At 46.5% G+C, this 21,162-nt stretch overlaps 1 protein-coding gene across 1 annotated transcript in view; it reads right to left on the reverse strand.

The window, feature by feature from the left end:
* Positions 1-21,162, reverse strand: part of LOC115158033 (inaD-like protein) — a gene marked incomplete in the record, with an annotated part of 141,832 nt that overhangs the window by 110,704 nt on the left and 9,966 nt on the right. Inside the window, 6 exon segments of the mRNA XM_029706495.1 lie at positions 15,225-15,440; positions 15,639-15,710; positions 15,810-15,986; positions 17,197-17,331; positions 18,238-18,294; positions 18,431-18,510. Of these exon segments, the coding sequence (XP_029562355.1) occupies positions 15,225-15,440; positions 15,639-15,710; positions 15,810-15,986; positions 17,197-17,331; positions 18,238-18,294; positions 18,431-18,510 (737 nt within the window).

Below are 21,162 nucleotides of genomic sequence, written 5' to 3' on the forward strand. Positions count from 1 at the left end.
GAACAGAGAACATTTTAGGGCCAACAGTTTGAGCTTACGCCAAAACAATCGGCTATTATTCATAGTTGGCTATCACAGACCCATTTGACATGAAAACCGCTTATTTGTGTTGTCAAAATAGGGCCCACAGGAGAAGACTGCTTTATATTGGGTGGTCTGACTACTACAGATCTTAGAGATCTTTCACTGACAGCAGGAAATGAGCGTGATAGGGCAAGTCTAATAATCGTATAATCTCAGTAACAAGGAGAGCAACCAGAGCTCTTCCAGCAGAGAGTAACCCTTTACACAACCCTACTGTGGTTTGCATTGTATGGGGGATAACTCACCCCTTCCTTAAATCTTCCCCAGCCAAGACCTGTTAGTTAGCCATGTTATCTTGTGGCTGTAGAGAGGGCTCCAGGAGTACCGGCAATAGGCCAAGGCTGTTGCTGTGTGCCAGGCCTTATGGTGGGGTAGTGGTGGGGCATGGCGTCAGACTAACAGACAGTCAATCTGGAACTTCCAACGTCCAGTCATCTGTCTGCTCCAATACTATTCAGAGTCTGCCTGTCTGTCTGCATGAGTGATGCTTCAGCTCCTCTGCAAATCTCCCTCAACGCAATTCCTGGAACTCTTGCTCTCTCCATCTGTCTGTCTGTCTCCCTCTATCTCCACCCTTCTCTCTCATCCATCTGCCTTCCTCCATCCTCCCCTCTCCCTCCATCCATCTGCCTTCCTCCATCCCCTCTCCCTCTCTCCATCCATCTGCCTTCCTCCATCCCCTCTCCCTCTCTCCATCCATCTGCCTTCCTCATCCCCCCTCTCTCTCTCCATACATCTGCCTTCCTCCATCCCCCCTCTCTCTCCATCCATCTGCCTCCCTATACCACCCCTCTCTCTATCCATCTGCCTTCCTCCATTCCCCCCTCTCTCTCTCCATCCGCCTTTCTCTCCCCCGTCTCTCTCCATCCATCTGCCTTGCTCTCCCCCCTCTCTCTCCATCCATCTGCCTTCCTCTTCTCTCTCCATCCATCTGCCTTCCTCTCCCCCCTCTCTCTCTCCATCCATCTGCCTTCCTCTCCCCCCTCTCTCCCCATTCATCTTCCTCCATCTCTACCCCCTCTCTCTCCATCCATCTTCCTTCCTCCATCCACCCCTTTCTCTCTTCACCCATCTGCCTTCCTCTACCGCCCCTCTCTCTATCCATCTGCCTTCTCCATCAATCTGCCTTCCTCCATCGCCCCCCCTCTTTCTCTATCCATCTGCCTTCTTCCACCCCCCCTCTCCCTCCATCCATCTGCCTTCCTCCATCCCCCCTCTCTCCATCCATCCATCTGCCTTCCTCTACCGCCCCTCTCTCTATCCATCTGCCTTCCCCCTTTCTCTCTCTCTCCATCCACCTTCCTCTCCCCCCCTCTCTCATCCATCTTTCTTCCTCCATCTCTCCCCCTCTCCATCCATCTTCCTTCCTCCATCTCTACCCCCTCTCTCTCCATCCATCTGCCTTCCTCCATCCCCCCTCTCTCCATCCATCCGCCTTCCTCTACCGCCCCTCTCTCTCTCTATCCATCTGCCTTCCCCCCTTCTCTCCCTCTCCATCCACCTTCCTCTCCCCCCTCTCTCTCCATCCATCTTCCCCCCCCTCTCTCTCCATCCATCTTCCTTCCTCCATCTCTCCCCCTCTCCATCCATCTTCCATCTCTACCCCCTCTCTCCATCCATCTGCCTACCTCCATCCACCTTCCTCTCCCCCCTCTCTCTCCATCCATCTTCCCCCCCCCCTCTCTCTCCATCCATCTTCCTTCCTCCATCTCTCCCCCTCTCCATCCATCTTCCATCTCTACCCCCTCTCTTCATCCATCTGCCTTCTCCATATATCTGCCTTCCTCCATCGCCCCCCTCTCTTTCTCCATCCATCTGCCTTCTTCCATCCACCCTCTCTCTCCATCCATCTGCCTTCCTCCATGTCCCCCCCTCTCTCCATCCATCTCCACCCCTCTCTCTCCATCCATCTACCTTCCTCCATCTCCCCCTCTCTCTATCCATCTCCTCTCTCTCCATCCATCTGCCTTCCCCCACCACCCCTCTTTATCCCGCTCTCTCTATCCATCTCTTTGACTCTCGATCTCTCTCTTGCTCATCCATCTCAGCCGGACTGTCTCTCTGGGTTTGTTTTTTGTTCCCTCCGTGGTTCGTCTCTGGAGGAGAACGAAGAGTTTGAAATGGGCTGAGAGTCTCAGGTTGGTATGTGGTGGATGACTAAGCCACTAGCAGTGACTGAGACAAGATTAGCGGAACGGCTAGCTACGATTCCAGTTAACCCTTTCACTGCAGTGCTTGGCAAGGGTGTTTACATTTGAGTCCTTTAGCAGACGCTCTTATCCAGAGCGACTTACAGTCAGTGCATTCATCTTAAGATAGCTAGGTGGGACAATCACATATCACAGTGAAAGAAAGTACATTTTTCCTCAACAAAATAAAAGTTATCAGCAAAGTCAGAGGTAGTAAGAGGGGAATAAAGTCAAGTGAGAATGTTGTTTGAGATGAAACCTTTTGCTTCACCAAATTCCTAATTTATTTATCCCTTATTTTACCAGGGGGGGGAAAAGAAGATAAACATAAAAATGTTTTTTAAAAAGTACGTCGGTTTGTGTCAATGAACGCAGTTTGACATGCATATTTGGACATGATATGTAGGGGTCTATAGTGACCGGTGGTAGTTGACCTAATGTATTCAAGTATTTATGGGATGTCTACATACGCAGTAGATCTTAGTGCGGAGTGTTCCAGTACAACACACTGGCCCAGATGCAAATAGATAGGTCTATGTATGTATGGCAGGGCTCCTGCAGCATGGTCAATGCAGGTCTGACAAAGGCTGTAAATTAACTCTCTCTTACACACACACACACACACACACACACACCTTGTCCTTTAACATCCCCGCTGTGTGTATGCTGGGAACCTAAAAGGTTTAAGGTTAGGCTTCAGGGCTGGCTTATCTGATCCTAGATCTGTGCTTAGGACCTTGAGCATGACTATCACCGTGCAGACTGCCGTTTATCGTTGCAGTGTGTGACGTAGCTCTCCGGTCAGCGACGTGCTTTAATGTCCACCGTCATCCAATTCAATCCAACTTACTCAGCTATTTACCAGCGGGCCACTCACTTAAATAACCTTTCTTTGATCGGATTCTACCGTAGCTACGGACAACTGAATAAATAAGTAATAACAAATAAATAATACATTCCAGGGAATGATTTATGCTTCTCGGCTAAATCGTTGCCTGGCGAAACTAAACGCTCTATTGATGTGCAGGTGAGGCAATTTCTCTAGTGCCCGGCGAAAATTATAAATGGATTCCATTTCAGACGGAGTTCTCCGCTTCTTACTTCTCACAGTGAATTATTTTGGCCATGTAGGTAATGTATATTTGTCCCCACATTGGGAACGTAACCTAATACACTGTCTCACACACTGTGATTTATATAGAGACAAGTAAACTGAACAAACCATTGGTTTATGAGGTCTGAGGTACATTTATTTTGTCTGTGGCACCCTATTCCCTATGTAGCTCACTACTTTTGACTAGGGGCCATAGGGCTCAGGCAAAAAGTAGTGCACTATATAGGGAATAGGGTGGCATTCTGAGACATTTGGCTGTGTTCACAGCCTACAAGGAGAGTACACTTCCCCGTGTTGTTTCACTATTTTGGAAATGGTTTACAAAGTTAACTTTTGCCATGACTCCACTGTATACTAGAGGTGAACAGGCCAATGAGGACAAGCAGTTGTTTCGGCTCAAATACCTTAGTGTGTGTGTGTGTGTGTGTGTGTGTGAAAGGTTATCAAAACACGAAGCTGCCCTTTGATCCCTGTTGGACCTAGTGACACTGAACACACTCACTTTCACCCTCCACCCCCCCTCCCAAGACACACATAGGGTCCTCAATCAAGATCCTTTACAGAGAAAGAAATTCTACGAATTCATGGATTACGCCAGCTTTCTTCGAATTCTCTCCGGGGAGAATAATAGAAGAATGACTTAAATGGCTGGAGTGTACGAACAGCTGGGTTAAACCTGATCCCACTGAAGTGAAACTAAGCCAGGGTCCACCCCGCCAAAAGACAGTTTGAAAACCACAAAAGTCGCCATTCATCTCCATTAAGGGGTGCCGGAGATGGGAGACACACAGGAGACACCGACAGGGCCCCCCCCCCCCCCACCCACCCAATCATTAGCCCCTCACCCATCGCTCATAATGATGGCCTTCACGCGTCTCACATATAAAACCCGCTTGCTGTCGCAGTTACATGAATACTAGTGTGACAGTCTGATTTGGGTCGTGCAGCTCCTCCCGGCGGGATGTTTCTGGTTAATGACCTCGAGAGCGTGCGGCTGCTGTCGCTGGTCGTGTTGGAACGCCATGTGATGTCTGACTATGATGTAGTCCGTTTCATACATGTAAATAATGAAGTGATGTATAGCATAACAAGCCACCAGTCCACAGTGACCTCGGAGGTGGTCTGCTTTAGTTCTGGGAAACCAGAGGGGTCAACTACAAAGCATGATCAATTAGTTAGCTAACTTTGATACGCAAAAAGAAATCACTATTGTTTTTTGAGGTAAATTAAATAAGCTAAAAATGTGATATTTTTGGGGGTTCGTTGATTCAATTAGACCATGCCAATTTCAAGCCTACATTTTTTTTGTATTAAAAACAAAAAGGACATGTTAGCTGGCTAACTCTGATCCGGCTTTGTAGTTTCTTGAAAAATGAAAAGAGAAGAGAAGGAACAGACACTGTCTAAACAAGGTTTATAACGGGAGTACACAGCTCTGATTCTGGAAGGACCACGGTCCTGCTGGTTTCCATCCTTTTCCCTGCTCTACCTGAAGAACCAGGTGTGTGTACTCTCCAGCCAATCAGTAACATTGATAGATCAAACGCGGGCCGTTTATAAAAGTAAACCAGTAGTACTACGAATGTTTCTTTTTTTACATGCATACATGCACTTAGTAACTGTACGATTGTCCTATGGGTGTTTTGAATGGATCTTGCTGTATATTTCTTGGGATAGTGCATGTGGACTGTTGACCCCAGCATTTGTTTAGTATCCAGCCAGCCAGGGCATGCTGTACAGCAGACTAGAGCCCAGAGTATGTCTACAGGCAGTAGTGCTGCAGACTGAATAGTGCACTGGATCCCATTCAGTCTCATCAGCCCAAAGCCTCTACCGGAGACACGTAGGTGCCCCCCCCCCCCCCCCCCACAAGAAAAAAAATCTATTCACTCTCTCGCCCAGGGCAGACTGCCTCGGCTTGTAGCGAGAGACAGATTAGAAGAGAGAGTGAAAGGGAGACAGAGAGAGATAAGGCCAGACAGACACTTCAACTATGTAGTAGTAGTAGTGGTGGTATGATAACACTTATGTTCCTGTTCTTTCTATGGCCAAAGCACCCTCTCATTCCTATTCGTTATGGTGGGAACTAAAAACACTTTGTTCGTAATAAGTATATGCAATGATGTGTAACTTCTATTATCTTAGAATCATGTGAACCACCACTTTGGGCCTGTTCTTAAACCAAATGACCACTCCTTTCTATTCCCTCACCTATACATTAGTGGTCCACTTTCCCGCACGCGCGCACAGTAGCGCAATTAGTGCTTTTCTGACGTCGGTTCAATAAAACAAATGTCACCATTAAATGCGTTATGTGAGTTGAACGCTGTAACGCAGAACAAAACAATTAACACAAGTCCCATGATGGTAGTGACCGCCCATTACTGCTTGTCACTTATTAACCGTCCCTGTACGCCTTATTTGATGTCTTTATTATTTCATTCCAAGTCATCGTCTCTATAGAGCTGCTGTCTGACAAAATTCCTATTTTGTAGGTCTTCAAAGTAAATAAGGCATACATTTATGACTGCTGAATGCCAACTATCAATCCCTTAGATCATGTATTTTCAGGTAGAGATACCTGCGCTCTACATCACCTCACAATCTCGTATTCTTCTCGTTAACGACTGCTACGGAAGGGAGAACACAGACCGGACAAGTAGATGTGCAATGGATTATGGTCATTGTAGTTAATGACCCCGTTCTATGCGCTAAACTATGTCAAATATTGATCTGTTGGAAACTACAACTCCCTACTACATCACACAGTTCACACTGGATCTGATTTACCTCTAGAGAAACTACAACTCCCTACTACATCACACAGTTCACACTGGATCTGATTTACCTCTAGAGAAACTACAACTCCCTACTACATCACACAGTTCACACTGGATCTGATTTACCTCTAGAGAAACTACAACTCCCTACTACATCACACAGTTCACACTGGATCTGATTTACCTCTAGAGAAACTTTGCGATTTGCGCATTAAGCTCACAGAAAAAAAATGAACAAAATGGAATTCAAGTAATTGAGCCGATGTCGGACAATTGTCTAAAAAACTTGAAATAACCAAAATGTTGGCTAATCGCTCAGCACTAGTGCACATATACACAAACACCGCCACTTTCAGACAGACAGGCAGGCAGAGTGTTATCGACAGTGAGGGCTCAGCTGGCCGATATAGGGATGGAGGAGAGGGAGAGAAGGATAGGGAGGGAAGTGAATGAGGTACTGGAGGTGAAGCTATGCCTATATTTAAGGATTTAAGGCCCTAGGATACGGTTACTCTGAAACACAAGGGGCCGTATAGCTTAGGGTTACTTCCGTAACCCCGGTTCTCTGATAATAGAGTCAGATGTCTCACATTGGGATTTGCTGATGGGCAGATCACTACTGGGAAGGCCCAATCACACAACGTCTGGCTAAGACAGACAGGTCAAATGAGGGGAGCCCCTCCCTCGTTATAAGGCGCCACTCGCCCGCCCTCTGGTCATTATCAAGCACGGCTCTTCCTTGTGCTCTTGCGAGCTGGGAAAAGCAGCGGTGAGACATCTCACTCCATTATCAAAGAAGCGGGGTTACGGACGTAACCATCATTTCTATTTCAAATAGTCATTCCATTTCTCACAACGGGATGTGGCCAACTCCCATATCACAGACTTGCTCTCCGAAGCCAGGGTAGTCCCAACAGTGTAATCCCTCAGAGGCTCCGACACAGAGGACAGTATGCACCGATGAAAGTTCAGTGACATCCAAATCGGTAAAACCTCAAAAACGTACGAGTGGTAGCCCAACATGCCGCATCGCAAAACTCTTGCTCCATCAGCAAAGATTTTGAACTGTGCCTAAGAGGTAGCCATTAGGGAAGTGCCCTTCCAAGACGATTCGATATGCATCTAGATACATGGGCTCCGGTACAATACAGGAACGACAGGCTTCAGTTTGAGGCTTGATTAGAGAACGAATCGATTTGATGCACTGACATTTGTTGCATTAACACATGCTCAACTCTAAATTAAAATCTGCTCCTGATTGAGCCACATAAGATGGATCTGTCCAATGTAGCCTGTTTCTTGTCCCCCCCTCTTCGGTTCTAAAATCCCCATCACCCACTTATTAGTCTCTGCCGTGCCCCCAAGAACCGGATGCTATTCAGGGGAAATGGAAAGAGAGCCTGTGACGCAGAGCCTGTGACGCGACTTACACTTTTGGACGTTAACAAAAGGCAACACATTTACCGGATTGGTTGAACAGTGTTTTATCGTCTCGTCTAGTACATAGAGTATCTAGTTTCAGGCGTTTTTTTAACACCTGCCACGTTCGGTTACACACTAATTAACTTGTCATTTGTGCAGATTCAAGCCATGATCCGGAACTTCGAAAACGACTACGTATTTTTTAAACCTACCGCTTTGGGCTGGATGTGTCAATGTGTAGTTCGTGCACGCATAATCTATGAGCAGAATTAGTCTTACCTCAATTAGCCACAAAATCCCTAGTTTGAAAGCAACAGTTTTTCTGGAAGCTGTGCTGCACCATTTTCCCCCTAGCAACTCAAGTTCAACCAATGCGCTTCAGTCCCTCACCATTTGAGTGACAGCTAGCAAGATACACATCATGCACCCACAACAGAGAGAAGAGCGTAATGACGTGGCACACATACAGTACCTTCAGAAAGTATTCACATCCCTTGAATTATTCCATATTTTGTTGCGTTACTGAATTAATTAAACATCTCTTAAAACAAAACGTCTCACCCATCTACACACAATACACCATAACGACAAAGTGAAAACATGTTATACATTTTTGCAAATGTAGTGAAAATGAAATACAGAAATGTGGAATTTGCATAAGTATTCACACCCTTGAGGCAATAACTTGTAAAAGCACCTTTGACATTATGGGGTATTGTGTGAAGGCCATAGACAAAATCTTAACTTAATCAATTTCAAATTCAGGCTGTGACATAACAAAATGTGGAAAGAGTCAAGGGGTATGAATACTTTTAGGCACTGTATGTATGCAGATGCCTTTAGAATGCACCACTCTCTCTCTCCTCTGTGTGCACACTGACTTACAGCATGCATATAGGGAAGGGCACTCAACTTATAATGCACCGACTGATAATTGGCTAAAATAAACGGATAATAAGATGATAGCTGTATTGTTAGATTTCAGTGCAGCCTTTGATGTTATTGATCATAATTTGTGATAAAAAAATAAAAATAACTCACTTATGGCTTTACATCACGTGGTTGGAGAGTTACTTATCCAAAAGAACTCAGTATTTTTATCGGAAGCTTCTCTAACATCAGATATGTACAGTGCGGTATCCCTCAGGGCAGTTGCCTTGGGCTGTTACTCTTCATTATTTTTTACAAATGATTTGCCACTTGACAAGAAGCTAAAGTGACTACATATGCTGATTGCACACTCTACACATCAGCAACTACAGCCAGTGAGCTCACAGAGACTCTTAGCAATGAGTTACAGTCAGTGTCAGAATGGGTAGTTAACAATAAACTGGTCTCAAATACATCTAAAACCAAAAGCATTGTATTTGGTTCAAAGCATTCTCTTAGGCCTAAACCTCAACTGGAGTTGTGTATAAAGAGTGTGACCATTGAACAAGTTGAAAAATCAGAACTCCTAGGACTAACACTGGATGGGTCAGTTATCATGGTCAAGTCATATTGACAAAGCGAAGAAGGGGAGAGGTATGTCTGCTATAAAATGATGTAGTGTTGTCACGATACCAGAATTTTTACTTCGATACCAGCTTGAGTATCACAATACTAGATGCCATCACGATACTCGATACCAAAACGATACCGCGGCAAAAAAAAGAAGGCGTATTAACCAAAGTTACAGAATGGCACTTGATCCAGACAGGTCTTTTGAGTTCAATATCATTACATCTGAAATGTTATATTTTTTAATGTACAGCGCCTTCAGAAAGTACAGTGGTTCCTCAATTAAAAGTTTTGAGCTTATGCCGCGACCATTTGTGGAAGATGATGGCATTCTGTCATTGCACCACACTACCACAACTGGTAGTTAGAACGCTGATCTATCGGTAGTCTAAACTGTGGCACAAATTGACTATATTTTTCGTAAATTAATGGAGGTGTCAATGTTCCAATGCAAAAGATTCTCTTCTCTGGCACTAGAGTCCTGCTGTCGGAGTTGAGAGAGAACTTGGGTAAATACAATGGCGCAATAACACTTGACATGTGGACTGACGATTTTCGAGAATAGGCACGGTGGCCTTTTGGTTTCTCTCCCTCTAAAAACAAAGAAATAATGATAAATAACAAACTGGCTATATTTACCACAGTGTGAAAGAGTGATAGCCTCTCTACATAAAGTGGGTCCTCCGTTGCTGATGTGAAGAAGAAACTGAATGAAAGAGTCCAGCGAGGATAGGGAAGGGAAAAAAGTTGGCCATATTTTCAAGACCTGAAATACTTCATTTATTTATGAAATGTAGTAGTTTATTTAGACAATTTAATATATCCGTTTAGGCTTGGCTTATTTAGTAGGCTATTTTGCAGCATAATGTTATATTTGTCAGCATAACGCTCAGTGACTTACTCATTTATCCACATTTTGTTACGTTACAGCCTTATTCTAAAATGGAGTAAATCAAAGTTTCTTCATCAATCTACACACAACACCCCATAAAGACAAGGCGAAAACAGGTTTTTAGAAATGTTAGCAAAGGTATTAAAAATAAAAAATAGAAATACCTTATTTACATAAGTATTCAAACCCTCGAAATTGAGCTCAGGTGCATCCTGTTTCCATTGATCATCCTTGAGATGTTTCTACAACTTGATTGGAGTCCACCTGTGGTAAATTCAATTGATTGGACATGATTTAGAAAGGCACACACCTGTCTATATAAGGTCCCACAGTTGACAGTGCATGTCAGAGCAAAAAACAAGCCATGAGGTCGAAGGAATTGTTAGTAGAGCTCCGAGAAAAGATTGTGTCGAGGCACAGATCTGGGAAAGGGTACAAAAACATTTCTGCAGTATTGAAAGTGTGGCCTTCAATCCTTCTTAAATGGAAGAAGTTTGGTACCACCAAGACTGTTCCTAAAGCTAGCCGCCCTGCCAAACTGAGAATTCGGGAGAAAAGGGCCTTGGTCGGGTAGGTGAGAGTTGATCTGTGGAGATGGGAGAACATTCCAGAATGCCAAGTGTCACGCCTGGAGGAAACCTGGCACCACCCCTACGGTGAAGCATGGCAGTGGCAGCATCATGCTGTGGGGATGTTTTTCAGCGGCAGGGACTGGGAGACTAGTCAGGATCGAGGGAAAGATGAACGGAGCAAAGTACAGAGAGATCCTTGATGAAATCCTGCTCCAGCGCGTTCAGGACCTCAGACTGGGGTGAAGGTTCAGCTTCCAACAGGACAACAACCCTAAGCACACAGCCAAGACAACGCAGGAGTGGCTTCAGCGGCCCAGCCAGAGTCCAGACTTGAACCCGATTGAACATATCTGGAGAGACCGGAAAATAGCTGTGCAGTGATGCTCCCCATCCAACCTGACAGAGCTTGAGAGGAGAATGGGAGAAACTCCCCCAAAACAGGTAGCATCATACCCAAGAAGACTCGAGGCTGTAATTGCTACCAAAGGTTCTTCAACACATTACTGAGTAAAGGGTCTGAATACTTGTGTAAATGTGATATTTCAGTTTTTTGCAAACATTTCTAAAAACCTGTTTGTGCTTTGTCATCATGGGATATTGTGTAGATTGATGGGGGGGGGGGTGAATGTAACATTTTTGGATTACGCTGTAACGTAACAAAATGTGGAAAAGGTCAAGGGGTCTGAATACTTTCTGAAGGCACTGTAGGATGCCACCCTCCCAAAAAGTTAGTTTGTCAAATTTCTTCCCTGCTAGAGCTGCCCCAGTCAACTGTTAGTGCGGTCATTGTGAGTTGAAAACATCTATGAGCAACAACAGCTCAGCCGCGAAGTGGTAGGCCACACAAGAACTGGACCGCCGAGTGCTGAACACAGTAGAGCGTAAAAATATTCTGTCCTCGGTTGCAACACTTACTACAAAGTTCCAAACTGCCTCTGGAAGTAACGTCAGCACAAGAACTGTTCGTCGGGAGCTTCATGAAATTGGTTTTATTGGCCGAGTAGCTGCACACAAGCCTAAGATCATCATGCTCAATGCCAAGCGTCGGCTGGAGTGGTGTAAAGCTCGCCGCCATTGGACTCTGGAGCAGTGGAAACACTTTCTCTGGCGTGATCGAACACGCTTGGCCATCGGGACAAATCTAGGTTTGACGCATGCCAGGATAACGCTACCTGCCCCAATGCAAGGTGCTAAATGTAAAGTTTGGTGGAGGAGGAATAATGGTCTGGGACTGTTTTTCATGGTTCGGGCTAGGCCCCTTAGTTACAGTGAAGGGAAATGTTAAAGCTACAGCATACAACGACATTCTAGACGATTCTGTGCTTCCAACTTTGTGGCAACAGTTTAGGGAAGGGCTTTCCCTGTGTCAGCATGACAATAGCCCCATGCACAAAGCGAGGTCCATACAGAAATAGTTTGTCGAGTTCGGTGTGGAAGAACTTGACTGGCCTTCACAGAGCCCTGACCTCAACCCCATCGTACACCTTTGGGCTGAATTGGAACGCCGACTGCTAGCCAGGCCTAATAGAGCGACATCAGTGCCCGACCTCACTAATGCTCTTGTGGCTGAATGGAAGCAAGTCCCCGCAGTAATGTTCCAACATCTAGTGAAAAGCCTTCCCAGAAGAGTGAAGGCTGCTATAGCAGCAAAGGAGGGACCAACTCCATAATAATGCCCATGACTTTGGAATGAGATGTTAGACGAGCAGGTGTCCACATACTCTTGGTCATGTAGTGTACATGTCCTATGGATTCTTCCTCAGTTCATTTGTGAGCGACTCCGTTCGGCTCTGTTCTTTCTGATTTCACTCATCCATAATGACCGTATTGAACGGTTGCTGCTCATCCTACCGCTATTAATCAGCAATGTAATTCTATCAGAGTTCAAACTATCCCTTATACTATACTAGATCCCACGATAGTAAAGAAGAATGGGGTGTCATTAAAGTGTGATCTTTAGTGTTCAACTTGGCTCATTTCAGACTCGGGAGCTGCGTCATTACATTTCAGTCATTTACTGGACTCTAGGTAAATCTTAGGAGAGATGATTATTCAAAGCACATCCTTTCTGCTTGAATTGAATTGTTGTTGTAAACCTCGAATACAACCCTGGTGGGAAGTATACAGAACAAAAATATAAAACGCCAACAGGCTACAATTTACAGTTCATATAAGGAAATTAGTCAATTGAAATAAATTCATTAGGGCCTAATCTATGGATTGATTTCGCATGACTGGGAATACAGATATGCATCTGTTGGCCATAGCCACCTTTAAAAAAAATAATAATAATAATAAAAATGTATGTGCATGGATCAGAAAACCAGTCAGTATCTGGTGTGACCACCCTTCGCCTCATACAGGGCGACATCTCCTTTTCATAGAGTTGATCAGGCTGTTGATTGTGGCCTGTGGAATGTTGTCCCACTCTTCAATGGCTTTGCAAAATTACTGGATATTGGCGGGAAATGGTGTTGTACACGTCGATCAAGAGCATCCCAAACATGCCCAATGGGTGACATGTCTGGTGAGTGTGTAGGCCATGGAAGAACTGGGACATTTTCAGCGTCCAGGAATTGTGTACAGATCATGCTGAAACATGAGGTGATGGCAACGGATGAAAGGCACCACAACGGGCCTCATGATCTTGTCACGGTATCTATGTGCATTCAAATTGCCATCGATAAAATGCAATGGTGTTCATTGTCCGTAGCTTATGCCTGCCCATACCAAAACCATGGGCCACTCTGTTCACAACACTGACATCAGCAAACTGCTTGCCCACATGAACGCCATACACGCGGTCTACGGTTGAGGCAGGTTGACGTACTGACAAAACAACGCTGGAGGTGGCTAATGGTAGAGAAATGAACATTACATTATCTGTCAAAAGCTCTGGTCGACATTCCTGCAGTGTGCATGCCAATGGCACACTTCCTCCAAACTTAGACATCTTTGGCCTTCAGTTGTGTGACAAAGCTACACATTTTAGAATGGCCTTTAATTGTCCTCAGCACAAGATGCATCTGTGTAATGATCCTGCTGTTTAATCAGCTTCTTGATATGCCACACCTGTCAGGTGGACGGATTATCTTGGCAAAGGAGAAATGCTCACTAACAGGGATGTAAACAAATTTGTGTACCAATTTTATTTTTTGCGCATATGGAAAATGTCCGAGATCTTTTGTTTCAGCTCATGAAACATGGGACCAACACTTTACATTTTGCGTTTATAGTTTTGTTCAGTGTCATTAATGACCTTATTCAATCAACCGCTGTATATCAAATACAATTTTACATTTTCACACTGGCCGAATACAACCTTAGAGTGAAATGCTTAACCAAAATAAGTGTGAAGTAAAAAAACAGATAACGGGGAAAAAAGCAGCAGTGAAATTACCGTAGCGAGGCCATATACAGGGGGTACCGGTATAGAGTCAATGTGAGGGGGCACCAGTTAGTCGAGGTAACTGAGGTAATATGTACATGTAGGTAGAGGTAAAGTGACTATGCGTCGATATACAGATTCTGGGGGTTTCTTCCCTTGCCTTTGAGAGAGCTTATTGGCCAGTTCTTTGTTTCACACCGGAAACATATTTTTTACATTTATATTAACAGTACGTTTTAATTACGTTTCGTTATAATGAAAAGATGACTTAAAGGACACTTCGGTTACCGGGTTTTGAATGAACAGCGCCCAAAGGTCTAATGCAGTGATCATAGTGCATTTACAGTTCTACTGTGCATACTGTGGTTAGGGCCGTACTACAGTTGATATACTCTCCAGTCACAGTGAAACCCCATGGAGCCGGGCGCCTGGCTCTGACGGGTGTGATGTTGGGGTTTGGCCCGGCTCCAGGTAACACCGCGGCACCTCGCCAAGACCAACTACAGACCGTTTCATTTTGTTGTCCCAAACCCGACGACACGTTTCCTTTCCCTTCTGTGATCGGACTACAGGCCAAGAGAGACTTTTGGAGACTTTTACTCAAGTAGTATTTTACTGGGTGACTCACTTTTACTTGAGTCATTTTCTATTAAGGTATCTTACTTTTACTCAAGTATGACAATTGAGTACTTTATCCACCACTGGGCTTTGGTCTGGGTCGTATTCATTAGGAACTGAAGGGAAGAAGAAAAACTAAACGGCGAGAGAATACCAAGGTTCGGTCCTATAATAAAACTCTTGTTTTCGGTTTCCGTTGCACAACGCTTTGCTACCGTGTGCTCTAATGAATACAACCTAGGCTTTACTCTGCTTTAGCCCACTCCGGTCACAGATGGGACCTCAAACAGTCCCATGGAGCTCGCACCCCACCTTCCACCAGTACTCATCCACCCTTCATCGCCCTAAGCCTTGTCATTCATTCATTCATTCATTCATTCATCAATGTGTCTGCAGAGCCCTTTGCAGGGGTCACCGATGTTGGTATGAAGATCAGGCTCTCATGTTCTCCCTTCTACAGTTCACATTCCTTCCCAAGTTATAGGAAGAGAGGGAGAGCTGACAGGAGAAGAGCGAAGAAGAGACGGAGACAGAGGAGAGGAGTTAGGGGAGGGAGGAGAGGGAAAGGGGAGAAAGAGCCTGGAAAGAAAGAGACAGAAGAGGAGGTACAGTTGGAGAGATGTAGAGAGAAGAGGGGTGCAGGAGGTACTGCAGCAACTCCCTACCTGGTAGTCCAGGATGCTGAAGCCCAGGCCTCTCTCTCCCTTCTCCAGCTCCAACAACTGAATGTCTGGGGACCACAGAGCCAACTCTCCCTCATCTTCCTCCTCCTCCTCCTCTTCCCCTCTCTTCCCCTGCTGCATCTCCTCCTGGTGGCTGGGGTACGTGGGCGCTGGCTCCTCCGGCTCCTCATCCGACACCTCCTGCAGGGTCACGTGGTCCTGGTGGGTGGAAGAGAGGATACACACATATTGGCACCATGTTAGCTTCAGGAACATACTGATATGGTGTGCAGAGCATCGTGGGTATTGTAGTGCTACAACAGTGACTTCAACCAATCCTGGTCACTGTCGTTGTCTACGAGTCGTAACGATACAGCACGAGTCAGCATTTTGAGGCGAAGTTATGAAGCAGCCTACCTGAAGTTGTTCACTGTGATTGTCCCGGAGGTAGGCCTGACTTATCAACACAGAGGACAGCTTGGCTTCAAGCTAGATTAGAAGAACACAGGAGGACACAGACTGTCATTTGTGTGTATGTTGAGTTGGGAGCGTGTGTGTGTGTGTTCCTGTGTATGTGTGCGTGCAGACCTCAGACAAGCTGACGGCAGGGCTGGGCGAGCGCCACTCGTCTTGGCGGTCTGGTTGATAGTCGGAGTCGTCCTCTGTCAGGTGTCTGCAGCACACCAGGGTGAAGGGAGGGGGCACCTCCCGCAGGAACGCCACCGCCTCGCGCCTCGACTTGCCATACAGCTGCACCCCGTTCACCTGGACACACACACCTTCCCTAAGTAAACGTGCATTGTACATGAAATTCACTTAAGACGGCGCACACACACACACGCACACATCCAATTCAGCTGCGTAACACACACAACCAACGGAGGTTGGCTGCCCTCTATCGACTCGCAATAGGCAGACACGCAGAGAAGCACTACATTCACTTGCAGAGCGTGCACACACACACACACACACACACACACACACACACACACACAGAGTAAATACACAGCCAACCGTGTTTCGGCTGTCGCACCAAAGACAACGGTCTTATGCTCTGCTTTCAAAAGGGAAGATGAGACATCAGAAGCTCATGAACAGTTTATGGCTGGAATGAATGGAGTCAATTTGTGACTTCAAACACCCCCCAACAAAGGTTCTCTCTAGTAATGAAGTGAACCAAAAGAGATGTAGGAGCCCAAATGAGTTGTGGGAGTGTAATGTAGGTGTGTGTTCGTATGTGCACCTCTGTGCGTGCGTTCGTACACGCTCCTTTGCGTGTTTGTGCTCACGCCTGTGTGATGCCTGTGTGTGTGTGTGTGTGTGCTGATCAGAGGTGCCAATCTAGAGGTATGGCACTATTCTCAGTAAGGGGACTCAGGGAGCCGCTGGGCTACTTGATTGCTGGTTAATGGAATGGGCTGCACGGGAGTGGCTGGAGAGCCCGGCAATGGCTGCTACTGTACGTGCCATTTGCCCAGCGATGTGGGGGAAGACCAGGCCTCGTCTACAAAGGTTGAGCAGCCTCCGATGTTACTGAGAGACTTGCGTTCAATTCACGTAGCGGCTCGGAAAACGCAGGTGTGGATCGAGCTATACTAGTACAGAGGGTTATGGTTGTGTCAAAACCAGGCATTTTAATCCATGGAATTGGCTCTCCTCCCCTCTGCTGCCAGGATTTCCCCCTCCTGTGCCATGGTGGTTGCCTCTGCTTATGTCAGGACTGCCAACAGCAACAGGCTGAGGGCACAGTGGTGAAGCAGCACCAAGCCGTGCCAGGGAGGAGGGCAGGAAGAGGGGGTAGGGAGGGGGTAGCACAAAGTCTCTCTCCCTCTCTCCCTCCCTCCCTCCCTCCCTCCCTCCCTCCCTCAATTTATTTGGACAAGGAAAATGTTGCCCTAAGTGCTAGTGTGTAGGTGTGTGTTATCAGGTGTGTGTGTGTGTTGATGGGGGGCAGTAATGGCTGCCAGTACAGTACCTCCAGTAGTTCGTCCTCTGGTCTCAGGAGCCCGTGTTTGGCCACGGGGCCCTCAGGGGCCACAGAAGAGACGTAGTGGTGGCCGTCGAACGAGTCCAACTCGACACCCAGGCGCATGGTGTGGATGGGAAGAAGCTAGAACAGAATAGAATACTTTATTAGGCCTTGGAAAACTGTGGAGGTTTTTAATAAGGAGAACCGTGGAGGGAGTGGAGGGAGAGAGAGGCCTGGTTTTTAATAAGGGGAACCGTGGAGGGAGTGGAGGGAGAGAGAGGCCTGGTTTTTAATAAGGGAAACCGTTGAGGTTTTTAATAAGGGGAACCGTGGAGGTTTTTAATAAGGGGAACCGTGGAGGTTTTTAATAAGGGGCACCGTGGAGGTTTTTAACAAGGGGAACAGTGGAGGTTTTTAACAAGGGGAACCGTGGAGGTTTTTAACAAGGGGCACCGTGGAGGTTTTTAACAAGGGGCACCGTGGAGGTTTTTAATAAGGGGCACCGTGGAGGTTTTTAACAAGGGGCACCGTGGAGGTTTTTAACAAGGGGCACCGTGGAGGTTTTTAACAAGGGGCACCGTGGAGGTTTTTAACAAGGGGCACCGTGGAGGTTTTTAACAAGGGGCACCGTGGAGGTTTTTAACAAGGGGCACCGTGGAGGTTTTTAACAAGGGGCACCGTGGAGGTTTTTAACAAGGGGCACCGTGGAGGTTTTTAACAAGGGGAACCGTGGAGGTTTTTAACAAGGGGAACCGTGGAGGTTTTTAACAAGGGGAACCGTGGAGGTTTTTAATAAGGGGAACCGTGGAGGTTTTTAATAAGGGGAACCGTGGAGGTTTTTAATAAGGGGAACCGTGGAGGTTTTTAATAAGGGGAACAGTGGAGGTTTTTAATAAGGGGAACAGTGGAGGTTTTTAATAAGGGGAACAGTGGAGGTTTTTAATAAGGGGAACAGTGGAGGTTTTTAATAAGGGGAACTGTGGAGGTTTTTAATAAGGGGAACTGTGTGGCATTCGGCTTCATTTTGAGCGTGTAACTGGTTGTAACCTTGGAGTACTTCTGTAGCTCAGCGTCATCTTCGATGACAGGGTCCAGTTCAACCACCTGGGAAGGACACAAACAATGGCACTATATAATTCTTTCCATGACAATGTAGACACGATGGCTTGATCCAGTCTCATGTGTCAGCAAATAAAAAAACGCTACTAACAGTGCTTTTTCCGCCTAACGAACTGCTTACCAGAACGTCGTACTCTGGCCCCAAGGCCTGCTCCCATTTGGCCCTCAGCTCCAGCTCAGACAGAGAGACTCCCTCCATAGCTGAAAGAGACAGAGACAGTGTTGACGCTAGGAGGAATGTTAATAACTGTGGCATAAGTACCTTCAAGAGACACATGTATTGGGACATTGGGGTGCAGGGACGGGACATTGGGTTGAGGTGTGTGTGTGTGTGTGTAAAAAGAGCTAGCCTGGTCCCAGATATGTTTGTGCTTCTGCCTACTCCATTGTCAAGCCAAACATGACAATTCCAAACGGAGTTGGCAAGAGAGCAGAAACAGACTGGCAACCCAGGCTGCAAAATAACTAGGTGATTCGTGCATTGGAGTGAAATGAAAGGGACCGTGCCATTACGATGGGTCGGTTGAAGACGTGGTTTTACATGTTGCCCGCTATCAGAGACACTCTACTATGTGTTCCACTTCATTCTATTCCATGTATTCAGTCTGTGGTGTATCCATTAAAACGACATACTGTTTAGTCTAAATCACACTATAGTGCCTGGAAATACGATGGCATTGCTAAAGCAGTCAAACTAAGACGTAAAGAGAAACTCGTCAACATCCAGAGAGCGCGCCAGCTCCCCTAAACTGAACCACAATCACTCCCATGCACACACACACGGATCCGTTTGAGCAGCGGGTCGCGTGCCCCTCTCGCTCTCTCGCGATGAACCCAGTGCATAAAAACCCAAAGACCTGTGACATGAGCTCCAGTGCTGTGCCTGATTAAATTAGCGGCGCTAACCGCTCGCCGACGCGGCGCAGTTACTCTCCAACGTTTCACGAAATAAATAGGATAATACATCGTTTGGGATGTCGAGAAAGGGAAGGAACATCTGTTGGCCAGGCAGTGGAGAGGAGAGCGCGCGCACACACACACACGCAGAACCTAAACACTTACATCGCGTTTCAGTCGTTTAGCAAAGGGGGGGGGGGGGGGGGGAGGGAAGAAAAAAAATGAGAAAAAAGGGAGAGAGACCGAGAACAAATGTGTGTTGGCGCTAGGTTGGACAAGCACAATCAGGCTGGTTCAAGTGTTGAGTTACTGTTGAGTTACTGGCACAGTGGCGCTACCATAAAATATTGCTTTTGCAAGCGTGTAGTGTAATGTACTGTGAATGTTGACGGTTCAGGCATCCATTAACAGGTCTCGTGACGCTACACTGAACTTCAGTAAAACAACAAAGCCCGGATCACAACACATACAAGCGACAATCGGCCAACATTTACTCTGCAGTGGACTGGACAAGAATCTGTTTCTAACATCTTCAACTGTCAATGACTCTTACTCACAAAGTATGGCTGGAGTCCAAATGGCACCATATTCCCTTTATAGTACACTACTTTTGACCAGGGTCCATAGGGTCATAGGGAATAGGATCCCATTTTTTTATTTATTTTTATTTACCTTTAACTAGGCAAGTCAGTTAAGAACAACTTCTTATTTACAATGACGGCCTAGGAACAGTGGGTTAACTGCCTTGTTGAGGGGCAGAATGACAGATTTTTACCTTGTCAGCTCTGGGATTCGATCGAGCAACCTTTCGGTTACAGGCCCAACACTCTAACCACTAGGCCCATATCCCAAGTCTTTGGTATTTCTCCTTCAGGTGATACTTCCAAAGCAATCATCTTTAAATAGAGAGACAAATATCTTAAACCTTCTCTCCTCGCCCAAATCACATGTCAACCACAGTCAAACCGTCATGCCTAGTGAGTATATCTGATTATATCTCTAATAATTACACACAACAACAAAATGACTGTCGATTCCAAAAAAAAGGTGTTTTGCTTATGCACGCACACAAACGCATGTATGCAAAATGCACACACACACACACACACACACACACACACACACACACACACAGGGAAATAAGCCCTTGACAAGCCGTCATTGTTGTCCATGGGGCTTGTATTGGTTCCCCTGGGCAACAGAATACTTTATTTTGGAGATTTGGCAGGTAAAGGGTCTTGTCAGGATTCATTAGGGCCAAGTGTAACGTGAGCCCCCCTCACACACACACGTTACCCCATCTCTTCCCCTGTACCCAGCTCTAGCCTCCTGCTATTCCGTTACCCCTCTCCCTCCTGTACCCAGCTTGAGCCTCCTGCTATTCCGTTACCCCCTCTCTTCCCCTGTACCCAGCTCTAGCCTCCTGCTATTCCGTTACCCCCTCTCTTCCCCTGTACCCAGCTCTAGCCTCCTGCTATTCCGTTACCCCCTCTCTTCCCCTGTACCCAGCTCGAGCCTCCTGCTATTCCGTTACCCCCTCTCCCTCCTGTACCCAGCTCTAGCCTCCTACTATTCCGTTACCCCCGCTCTTCCCCTGTACCCAGCTCTAGCCTCCTGCTATTCCGTTACCCCCTCTCTTCCCCTGTACCCAGCTCGAGCCTCCTGCTATTCCGTTACCCCCTCTCCCTCCTGTACCCAGCTTGAGCCTCCTGCTATTCCGTTACCCCCTCTCTTCCCTGTACCCAGCTCTAGCCTCCTGCTATTCCGTTCCCCCCTCTCTTCCCCTGTACCAGCTCTAGCCTCCTGCTATTCCGTTACCCCCCTCTTCCCCTGTACCCAGCTTGAGCCTCCTGCTATTCCGTTACCCCATCTCTTCCCCTGTTACCCAGCTGCATAGCCTCCTGCGATTCCGTTACCGGCCCTCTCGCTCCTGTACCCAGCTTGAGCCTCCTGCTA

The sequence above is a fragment of the Salmo trutta genome, chromosome 22 (genome assembly GCF_901001165.1).
Source record: "Salmo trutta chromosome 22, fSalTru1.1, whole genome shotgun sequence".
Taxonomy (NCBI): domain Eukaryota; kingdom Metazoa; phylum Chordata; class Actinopteri; order Salmoniformes; family Salmonidae; genus Salmo; species Salmo trutta.